Source organism: Quercus suber, unplaced genomic scaffold (genome assembly GCF_002906115.3).
Source record: "Quercus suber isolate HL8 unplaced genomic scaffold, Cork oak 2.0 scaffold_815, whole genome shotgun sequence".
NCBI classification, from domain to species: domain Eukaryota; kingdom Viridiplantae; phylum Streptophyta; class Magnoliopsida; order Fagales; family Fagaceae; genus Quercus; species Quercus suber.
Window position 1 is genome coordinate 241,810 of NW_027070246.1, and position 11,660 is coordinate 253,469.

An 11,660-nucleotide genomic window follows, 5' to 3' on the forward strand; every position below is an offset into this window, starting at 1 on the left:
AAAAAAAATTAAGTACGCAAAATGCTTGTAGGCTCATAGCAGCTTTTCTCCTACATATTCCTTTATTTAGATAAGCACTTTCATTCAACTTACAGAAAACAGCTGATCAGAACAGACAAGCAAGTGCTTTTACTCTGTGTAGGGAAGCCGGGTTAAAGAAAAAAATTAAGTACGCAAAATGCTTGTAGGCTCATAGCAGCTTTTCTCCTACATATTCCTTTATTTAGATAAGCACTTTCATTCAACTTACAGAAAACAGCTGATCAGAACAGACAAGCAAGTAGGCTTCCTTCAAGAACGAACAGTTTATTCATTTTTACGGGTTAGTTACAAGACTATATACATATCCAACTCAACTTCAAAGACTTCCAGACTGCAGAAAATTCAACTGTAACCACTTCCAACATAAAAACCACCACATTTCCATATCCAATACATGCACTCATACCTTGCGGGGTTTCGATGTCATGCCCACATCTTCCACTTGAAGTGATTGTAGGAAAGCCATGATTGAACATACAACTGGAGAGAGCAGTAGCACCGCAAAGCCAAATTCAAACTACAAACACAGCATTTCACCAAATATCTAAATGAGGTGAAACAATGTCATACCAAAAACACCTCTAAAGTATAAAAACCCATTTAGTTCCCACCATCAAACTGGAATGATTTAAAAACCCATCAGACGGACACCAAATAAAATGAAAATTAGTCGAAGGAAGAGAGATCCTACTACCTGTTGGTGTGTAGCATTAATGATTTTGATGGTCTTTGGACGAAAAATTGCCACAATGATTGTTTCGAGGATGAAGACAAAACTAAAAAGAACCCATGCTCGCTCTGGAGTACTTGCTACATGGTGTAATACGAGTCTAGACAACTGAAGCCACTTTTCTAGCCCATGAAGTCTCAGCTCTTCTGACAAAGAAATTTGGTTGGGCATAGCATTGTCAACACTGTTTGAGTCAATTACGGTGATATCAGTGTTGTCACGATGATCCCTATCTGCATCCAAACTACTCCTCTGTAGCAATGCTAATATAGTTGGATCCAAGTTCTTCTCCTTCAACATCATGGCAAAATTAGGATCCAATCCTTTATCTTGCAATAAGTTGGTCAATTCTAGGTCACCTTGCCTTGCCCTTCTTTTCAACATAGATGTAATCCTAGGGTCATTCAGCCTTTCTTGGAAGGCAAGAGCTAAATAGTCTAACGCTTGTTGATTTGCAGAAGTTGAAGCACTAGACTCACATCCTTGGCTTTCAAGCCCACTACTAGAACAAACCATCAAGGAGCTAGTGTGATCAACATTTTTATCAGCACACGACGTCCCTATCTCAGCCTCTTGAATGACAGAACGACAGGAACTGCTACGTAATGCTAAACTTGGCCTTCCACTATCTATGCTCTTATCACTGTTTATTCCCTCTTGTGAACTAGCTGTTCGACACAGGACAACATTATTCCAGGAACCACCATCAACTGTGCATTGTGCCATACTTCTGCCATTTGGTTCAATTACATTACCAAGGTGACCCGCTTCAACACTACTACTGCGTTTCATACTTGAGCCGCAACCTTCAGAAGAGCTAGATGAACTGTTCTGTTCCTTCTTACGAAATCCCTCTCTTAGACGAATCACTGTGCTCTGTAAGGCATCCCTCCTAGCTGCCAATGGATTCATAGCTGATAAATGACGAGAAACTGCAGCCCCCAATAGAACAGATGCTACAACGGCATAACTAACACAATGCCCCAAGTACCTAAAATGAAGAAGAAAATAAAATGACTGTGACAACAATGAAAAAAACCAATGACATTACAATTCATGTTTGAGATCAGAAAGTTTATAACAAACCAGTAATGCACTCCAAAGCAAATTAGAAAAACCCGAGATGTGCCAGCTACAAACAATGCTGCAACACGACTGTTAAGAAGCTTAAAGCCATACAGGCATGCGCCCATATTCCAATCTACATGACAACAAATGCATTTGAATAAATTAGCACCATAATAAGTAATAACATCTTGTTGTTGAAGCAAAGACAGTAATACAAATTGCCAATTACATACTAATAGAGTGATTAAAAACATACCAAGAATGATAACTGCAGCTGATGTAATGGCTCCCAGCCAATGTGCCTCCTTTGCTGTTACACCATATAAGATGGAGTACACAAGAAGTACCATAAGTGAGCCGAGGTAGAGAAGTCCGAGATGCGAAGCCCTATAAATTCAAAGCAAAAAAATTAAAATATGGAAGACAATGGAACAAGATTCAAGAGGAAGAATAAAATTCAGATATATCAAGTATGCAACATAATTGTCAAGTAGAAATTGAAGCAAGGTTAAACTGCATATTCAGTCTTCAATATTTGATCTTTGTTAAAATCATCCTTATTCTTTAAAAATTGTTTAAATTTAGTCCCTATACTTTCAAAATTGTTTCAAAAAAGTCATTATCGTTGTTTGATTGATGGAAATGCTGATGTGACAAAGAAAATTCATGCCATGTCATCAAAGTGATCACAGTTTCACAAATTCTGTTTGTTACGTCAGCATTTTCCATCCATCAGATGATGGTAAGGACCTTTTTTTTTTATAAGTAATGATGGTAAGGACCTTGTTAAAACATTTTAAAGTATAAGGATGATTTTGAAACAAATGTCAAAGGTTGAGGACCAAATATGCAATTTAAGTTTTAAACAGGTCAAAATCTAACACCCAATCTAATTTTAAACCAACACACCCTCCCTTCCCAGAAGGAGAGAAGAAACATGTCAACCTCAATGAAGTACAATAATAATACCTACTCTATACTGCACAAATCCCCATTTTCAATTCGTTTACATTGAACCATGAAGAAGGTTGTGAAACAAATTATGCAACTATTTAAATCACAAACTTAAAGAACCTTGCCATCCTAGTAATAACCAACAGCTATCAACAATATGAAGATTCAGCAACAGCTGATTAAATTTTTTTTTTTTTTTTTTTTTTTTTTTTTGAGAATGAACAGCTGATTAAATATAATAGCTAAAATTCAGCGCAAAAATAATGACTTGCCTACGAGATTGACGAGGATACAATTCATTGGGGTCTGGTGGTTCTGGTAAACAAGCCACAGGACCAACTTCTATACAATCAGAATAAGCAAATTTGTATGCCCGCCGCACATACTCATCCACATCTAAGCCATTTCCTGTATAGTAGGGAAGAAAGTTATTGAGAAAAATAATAGTAGTAACTGCAAGATTCATGCCTTAAGTAATTCAAAGTACCACAGTGCAATTATACCCCTGTAATCAGGTAAGTGATGAAACAAGCATCAGGATGAGAAAATTACAAGGCTTACCATTAAATACCATTCTGCAAATAAAGAGCATGTTGATTGCCAAGGCAATTGCTGATACACCAAAGAAGAAACCAGAAGGTGAATAACGCTCAGATGCACTTGAACTAGCTGTAACATACACAGCACAAAGTTCGTATGCACAGAGTAGGAAGACAGCCAGAAGAAGTAGAATAGCAACAGCCCCTGTTAAAGCAAAAAGGAGAAAGTTAAATGCATGGATAAAGTCCACTTTATAAGCCTCTGTGTGTGCGTTCAAAACATATTAAGACATACTATAAATCTTTTTCTTTTTCCTTTTTTGTTGATAAATAAGACATACTATAAATCTATAACAGAAATTACTCCCCACCTATAAAATAAAATATAACCTATAAAATAAAAGAGAGAATGAGAGAGATAGAAATAAATCTATTTATCAAAATAAAATATAACCTCCCATCAACCATTACTCAAAGAACACATTTTTACAACAATTAACAAAGAATATTCTCTGCTTGCTCGTTTTATCCATTCTTTCATTTCCCTTTTCCTTAATAGGTTGCTCCACCCACCAATTATCCTTGTTAATTTCCCTATTATCCGTTTTCTTCTGCCTTTCTCATTCTCTCTTCTTCCTTTTTTGTTTATAGGTAATCAGAGAACTGTTATTAATGAGAAAAAATGAAAAAGTACAAGTTGTTCATGATGATGAACAACAAGAAACAGAAGGAACAAACAGCAAAACAAAGAAAGGGAAATCAGAAACATAATCTAAGGGAAAACATAAACTCTAAAAGAGACAAAGAATCAATAAAGCCCCAACAACGAGACCACTTAAAAAGACTGCGCTGGCATAAAACCTTTAACTCATCCCTCTTTGTATCCGCGCCTCAAAATTAAACCATAGTCAATAAATAATAAAATAGTAAGTAGTTGCTCCTTAATAGTATGTTTTTCTCTAAATACTTGAGGCAGAATGTTCACCTTGTCTTACCACATTTTTTTTTTTTTTTTTTTTTGATAAGTAAGAATGTTATATAAACAAAAGGCTACTCTACGCATGAAAAACATAGAGCGAACCTAGAAAATACAAGAAGAAAAAAAAAAAAAAAAAAAAAAAAAAAAAAAAAAAAAAAAAACCAAAACAGATTAATTACAAAAGAGAGAGAGCTAAGAAAAGAGGGGAGAGAATCACTAGTCATGAGTCACCAAGCCCAAGACCAATCAAAAAGAGTCCCACTAAAAGAGGCAACCATCTGAACACCTGAACTATCCAAATCCTCAAAAGTCCTCCAGTTCCGTTCCTTCCAAATACACCATAGGATGCACAATGGAACTAGGTTCCAAATCTTACCCACTATGAATCTATATAAGTTCAAATATGCCATCTGAGGTGGGCTTTCTTACCACACTTTATTTGAAAGTGTAAGGATCCATTCCACTCATGTTCAGAAAGCTTTTGCAAGCTTTCATAATCACTTTGCTATCGCTATTTCATATGCTTTCTGTTTTTCAAGTTGTAAAGAGGCCACTCTGAGCAGACAAATTATAGTCAATCAGCTGGACTATAAACTACCAAAATTTAAGTGTGCAGCCACCATTACCGTGCTAGATCCTAAATCCTAACTCCAAATTTTAATTTTTTAACCCCCACAGACATAATCTATGGGGAAAACATTACAGGTAAACTTTTTTTTTATTGATAAGCTACACACACCCGATGGGCCTTGAACCCATGAGCTTACCTTCCTACTCTTACAATGGAGAGGAAGTGCCATTTAAGCAAGAGTTCATTGGCACAGTGGATAATTTGATCAAGAGGAAAAAGGTTTTCTTACATTGGTGCTGTTTGTTTTAAATGGAAAGAGACCACAGTTTAAGCAAACAAATTAAAGTCATGCAGCACAACTATAAACTACTAAAATACAGTTTAGCCTCCATTACTGAGCTAGATACTACAGCTGTTGGCTTCCCTTGGAATGCTATATTGCAGGCTAAGGTGCCTCAAAAAGTTGACTTTTTTTGTCCATGGACAGCATCTATGAGAATACGGTGGATTTTTTTATATTTTATTATTTGTAAAGCTGGGGAGTCTTTAACTCATTACCTCACCCACCATGCTCTTACAAGGAAGAAGGAGCCATTTGAGATAGAGCTCATTGGAGTGGATAATTTGATTTGGGGGGAAAGGATTTCTGAAATTGGTGCTGCAAGTCAAGTAAAACTGAAAGTGCATGGTGGGGATCACCAATTTCTTAGCTGCCATATGGAAAGAGAGACGTGGTAGTTATTTTTCCTATTGTTTGGAATTAAACCTTCCAAATTCAGGGGGTCTTTCTTTTTTATTGCTGATAATGGAGGTTTGGGTGACAGAGCAGTGTGTTTGGAAAGTGGTACTATTGTGCCTAATGTTGACAATATAGCAAGGAACAAAATAAGACATTTCGACAGGCATAGTATAGGTTTCCAAGGTTGTTGTATTAGTGGATTGCTCCTTTAGGCAGTATGTCTTCTTTTTTTTATTTCTTGGATTCCTTATTCATGCAGTTGTGTCTTGGGGACTATTCTGTGTACTTTAGTTCCCCGTTCTTTAATAATTTTTTTTTATTTAAGAAAATAAGAAAATAATTTAGGAGAATCTTATGTAAACATTGTGCATGCATGAGGTCTCTTCCCATTCTAATACAACTTATTAAAAGAAAAATATTCTAGGTTTTTAGCACCTATTTGAGCATGTAAATTGACTCCATTTGGTTCCCATTGCAGATGAAATATTCAAAAGCCCAATGCAGATGAAATATTTGAAATCCCTTACAAAAGTTCCATTAAAAAATGATCTCCAATCACTTAAAAGGCATCTGTAATTTCAAATTTAATAGACTACTATGCAGAATAAATGTTGAAAGGAACTACCAAACATTCTCATTTTCTGAAAACTTATTCAAAAGAAGCCAAAAATAAAAATTATTTAACATATATATATGAACCTCATACAAGTACAAGCAACCAGAAATATCACTTTGGAAGCAGGAATTGCATCCAAAACAGCATGCATCTTGCAAAAAAAGCCCAATTGTTAAGTTGAGGCAAAATATCATTTTTGTTACCAAACATAAGAAACTCAGTACAAACTCTAACTTAGGAAACTTGATCGCCAACTAAATAAGATTAACAGATCAGAGCAGCCAAAACTAGTAATTTAATTAGTTCAACAATAAAAAGGTCAACAGAATACATACTTGAGCTCTGCCATTGTGTTCTCCACCAAAGCATGATTGAATAGAACGCCAAAAGAAGAGCAGTACCAGCCATTATTACAGCCAACCCAATTATATCTCGACCCAATATTACAATCAACCACCATCCCCAGGAAATAAGCACCACAATTGGAGAAATAACAACCATCCATGCAGACAGATTCAAGATACCACAAAGTAAACGGAGATGCGGCCCTTGCAAGATATCTGGCCATTTTCTGGCAAAAATCCAACTGGAAAGAGAAACAAGGAAAAAAAAAAAAAAAACAAACTGAGAACAAAAGCCGCAATACTGTATTTTGGGCAAACTACAGGATGAGCAAGGAAGAATTGGCAGTATGTAATAAACTGATACTCTGAACTTAAGAAACACATCACTTACAGTAATTGTAAAATATAAAATTTAGAAACCATCAGTGTACAAAAGAATTCAGAAACAATTTTCAATATTGGAAAAAAAAAAATACAATACAATCAGCAATAGTATATCAAGTTTAAGGGAAACCAGAGAAACATAATTCATATGTTCTCATTTTTCAAGTTTTTCCATATACCTAATAGAAAGTTCATACTTAATTATTCCGCTATAGTTTCCAATTACTGAACCCTTACTCTTTCTCCTCCGTTTTGCTAAAGTTCCTCACTAGTTTATTTTACAGTCATTCTCAGAAGATGTTCGTTTAAGTATACTTCCCCTGTACTAGGGTTGCACCCATTTTAGTTTTTTTAATACATTACTTACTAATCTAAAAAAATTCCCACTAAGAAACCTCACATATTCATCCATCATATCCTCTTCTCAATCTTTTCCATCATCTCTCCCACAAGATTCCTTATTAGAATGCAAGGTCTTTCTAAATTTTACATTTTCCTACAAAAGTATGGACCTAATTACTTGCCTCTGTTAACATTTCGCTGCCATTTTCTATTCTTACCATCGTAGCAGCACAAGTCAGGAAATGAGGAAATAATTCACAAATAGAAAGCAAGTGAAATGCAATTTTCAGCTCTTCAAATACAATTTTCAAATATGGTGATCAGAAAACAAATTGCAACACCCCCCAACCCAAAAAAATAATTTAAAATGAAAAAAAGTTGAAGCACTTGCCCATTATAAATTTTTAGTTACTAAAAAGGGACCATTTTTCTAAAGATAGAAAACAGCTTGTCAATTTTCTATGTTTCTCCAGAAGACTTCATAAAAACATTTTGCAAAATGCCCTGCCAAATGTGTTCACAATACCATATTCTGTTCTCAGCACTGTACAAAAATCTAAAGTAAATTCCAGATCACTAGCCAAATGCAGCCTTAATATTTAACTACGCATTTAAAACACAAAGACAAAGGCAACCAAATTTTGTGTTAAACCAATACAATAATGCAACTTAACAAAAAAACGATACAATCAAACCACTTATGCTGTATATAAGAATCCGTGCACTGGTATAAAGTTTATTACCCTNCAAACAGCTTTCCTCTAGGCTTCTGTCTAATTCTAAGTAATTTCCAATTTTACTCTCCCAATTTTTTCTTTAAACTGCAATTTTTCCACGCCTCTTACAAGTGCCCTTGCCATTATATTTTCTGGTTATGGTAAGGAAGCTAACAAATCAAACTTTGGGATCATCAAATCCATGAATTAAAAACAGTTCTGAGAAAACCAATTACATGCCCATATATTAGATAAATAATAAACTCATTATGTTCAGGTCATTTTGATAGTTAAAGGGCCAGAATGTTCCAAAAACATATGGAATTGGTTTTTATGTTCTTTTCATTGAAAATTCTTAATTCTATTGAAGATTAGAAAAATTAAAATTTAAAACTAAAAAAGGAAGTAGATTCTCAACAAATTCAGCCTTTTAGTGTTCAATTAATTATGCCTTTAAATTCCATTAGAACTAAAGCCAAAAATTTTACATACATAACAACCTTTAACTGTTAATTAAGAACCAAATACAACAAATCCTAATAATGCAACCTTAGATTAAAATCTAATCCCATCTTGGCAATAATAGCAACAAACACAAAAGTTTCCAAAGTTCAAAAAAAAAAAAAAAAAAAAAAAAAAACTAGTTACCTATAAATCCTCCAAGGCCTCCAATTCACAGCCCATAGAATAGAAAATGAACCAGAACCCAAAACTGTAAAAAGGGTCCCTGAAATCACACACGCCAAGAGAACTCCATGCTCGTCACCTGCCATGGCTTCCCCCACCTATTTCTTTCTCTTTCAGCTACACCCACATGCACCAAATCAAAAACCCACAACAAAAAATTTAAAAAAAAAAAAAAAAAGATCAAAAATTTAAACAAACTAACATCAAAATTAAAGACTTTACAGAGCACATTAATGTGGGTGAGCTTTACCTAGCCCGAAATGGCAATGACATGATGGTGAATTGAGGGCAAATGGGTCATTTTGTAAGTGGGTTTTGAAGTCTGAAACTAGGGTTTGGAGCTGAAATTTGAGCTGGGCATAGAGTCCAAAGAGTAAGGGTTTAGCTGAATAGTCAAACAAACAAAAGTAAAGCTAGGATTTTTAGCAAAAGTAAAATGAAGAAGAAGATGGGAATTTTAGGGTTTGGCTTAGAATTTTCTTCTTTGGGTTTTCTCTTCAGATTAAACCCTACTGTTCTCTCTCTCTCTCTCTCTCTCTCTCTCTCTCTCTCTCTGTAACACTCTAGTCTCTATGTGGGTGAGAACTGTGAAGTGAAAAAAAAAAAAGGGGGATTTTCAGTGAGAGAAAAAGTGTAGAGAGAAAGACAGGACACTTAAGAAATTGAGAAAAGATAGGAGAGTGGCTATAAAATACAATAACAGCTATCTTTGTGCTGTGTCTGAGGTTTCACTCACCTGCACTGTGCAACTGTAAAACACTTACCAATTGGGAATAAGGTGTTGTATTGATGAGGCCATAAGGGTCTACCTGGTGGGTCATGATTGGTGGGTGGTGTCACTAGATATTTTGAGTGAGAGTGGGATTGGGATTTTCATGTTTGGGCTGTGTGTGAAATTTTTTGGAACCATTTTTCAGACAAGGATTAAATAATTTTTTGGACAAAATTTTTTTACCACAAAGTGACCTTTCAATATTACTTTTTAATATTTTATGGGGTCAATTTTTGTTGATGTGGGAAAGTAATTTCTTAAATTAGTAGGTGAAGAATTTTTGCAAGTCTTCAGACATCATTTGTTTAATTAGGTGAAGAATATGGGATGGTTGGTTTTTGTCTACTGTATAGAAATTGACTTGCTGACAGCTTTGGTCATTTGCACAAAAATTTTATTCCACTATTTTTTGGTCTTCTATGAAGTAAAGGACTCGGAGGTGTTCTAATAATGTCCAAATCTATGGACAGTCAAGGTCTTTGTATTCTCCCATTGTGCCCTGTACCCATCATAAATGTTTTTTTTTTATAATAAGGTTTTTAATTTTACCAAGACCAATATATATTCATTGGTTTTAAAAAAAAAAAAAAACTCGTTAGATCAAATATTTCTTTAGATTGATAACCAATAATTATAATTTGATAAGACATACTCATGTCACAGTACAGTATTTGAGAAAATATAGAGACTAAAATAAACTATGTATTATATATATATATATATAGAGAGAGAGAGAGAGCATCAAATTAATGTTATTAACAATTTTACGAAATTTAGCACAATTTTAAATTTAGACATTAGGTTTTACAAATTAAGATTAAGATAGATTAACTTACATCTTATTCATGATCTATTTTATGTGCATGGACATACGATACAAACTTTATCCATTTAAGTTTTGATTCATGTTAGAAATACTGAATGTAAAAATATTGAATGTAATAGTATTGTATTTCTTGATAAAAGAATGTACATAGGTGCCTTTATATATGAAGCATATGTGTGCAGTATAAGTAAATATGTGTGTTATACAAGTAACCTAACTGGGCCTAAAGGCCACAACACTATATACATTAACAGCCTCCCTCAAACTCCAGGTGGATGTGAGACCAACTTAAGGTTGTCAACTAAAGTACGAAGGCGTTCATTAGGATGTGACTTGGTGAAGATATCTGCAAGTTGATCTTTAGAGGAGACTGAGATCAGCTTGAGAGCACCATAGACCAGATGAAAACGGATAAAATGACAATCGATCTCAATGTGTTTAGTCCGTTCATGGAAGACATCATTGTGAGCAATATGAATAGCACTCTGGTTGTCCCAATAAAGAGGAGTAGCAGATGATGTAAACACACCTAAGTCTTTGAGAAGCCATCGTAGCCAAAGGAGCTCAGATGTGGTATCAACAAGGGCACGATATTCTGCTTCAGTACTGGAACGAGCCACATGAGTTTGTTTCTTGCTTCGCCAAGAAATCAGAGAAGAACCAAGAAGAAAGCAATAACCAGTGGTGGACCTGTGATCAGTGGGGTTTCATACCCAATCAGCATCAGAAAATGCACGAAGAGTAAGAGGAGACTGAGCAGAGTAGAAAAGATCATGGAAGAGAATGCCCTTTAGGTATCGAAGAATGGGTAGAATAGCAGCATAGTGAGTCGATCGTGGAGCAGACAAATACTGGCTCACCTGGTGAACAGCATAGGAAATGTCTAGACAAGTGACAGTGAGATAAACCAAGCTATCAACCAAGCGTCTATAAAGAGAGGGATTAAACAATGGTTTCCCCCCTGAGGGAGTCAGATGCACATTAAGCTTAACTGGAGTGTCAACAGTCTTGCTATCAGTGAGTCCAACTCGAGACAAGAGTTCAAAGGCATACTTGGCTTGAGTAATATAAAGTCCATCTGTAGAATGAGTGATTTCAAAACCCAAGAAGTAGCTGAGTTGTTCAAGATTTTTCATCTCAAACTGCTAACTGAGAAAAGCCTTGAGTTCTTGAATGTCACTGAGGTCGTCACCAATTATGATCATATCATCCATATATAAGAGAAGTAAAATAGTGTATTTGTCAGTGCGACGAAAAAATAAGGCAGAATCATAGTGACTGGCCATGTAACCCAAGTGAGAGATGGTATAATTGAATTTGGCAAACCAAGCTCATGGAACTTGTTTAAGGC

General features: G+C 35.1%; 1 protein-coding gene across 1 annotated transcript in view; it reads right to left on the reverse strand.

Moving 5' to 3' along the window:
- LOC112033750 (calpain-type cysteine protease DEK1) overlaps positions 1 to 9,336 on the reverse strand; it is a 25,180-nt gene extending 15,844 nt beyond the window's left edge. The window contains exons 1-9 of the mRNA XM_065767498.1: positions 8,962 to 9,336; positions 8,673 to 8,828; positions 6,574 to 6,824; positions 3,356 to 3,538; positions 3,067 to 3,202; positions 2,097 to 2,227; positions 1,859 to 1,973; positions 737 to 1,763; positions 446 to 559 (exon numbers count right to left, since the gene is read on the reverse strand). Coding sequence (XP_065623570.1) covers positions 446 to 559; positions 737 to 1,763; positions 1,859 to 1,973; positions 2,097 to 2,227; positions 3,067 to 3,202; positions 3,356 to 3,538; positions 6,574 to 6,824; positions 8,673 to 8,797 — 2,082 coding nt within the window. The 5' untranslated portion in view covers positions 8,798 to 8,828; positions 8,962 to 9,336. The remainder of the gene's footprint in view (positions 1 to 445; positions 560 to 736; positions 1,764 to 1,858; positions 1,974 to 2,096; positions 2,228 to 3,066; positions 3,203 to 3,355; positions 3,539 to 6,573; positions 6,825 to 8,672; positions 8,829 to 8,961) is intronic.
- Positions 9,337 to 11,660: the final 2,324 nt, after the last annotated feature.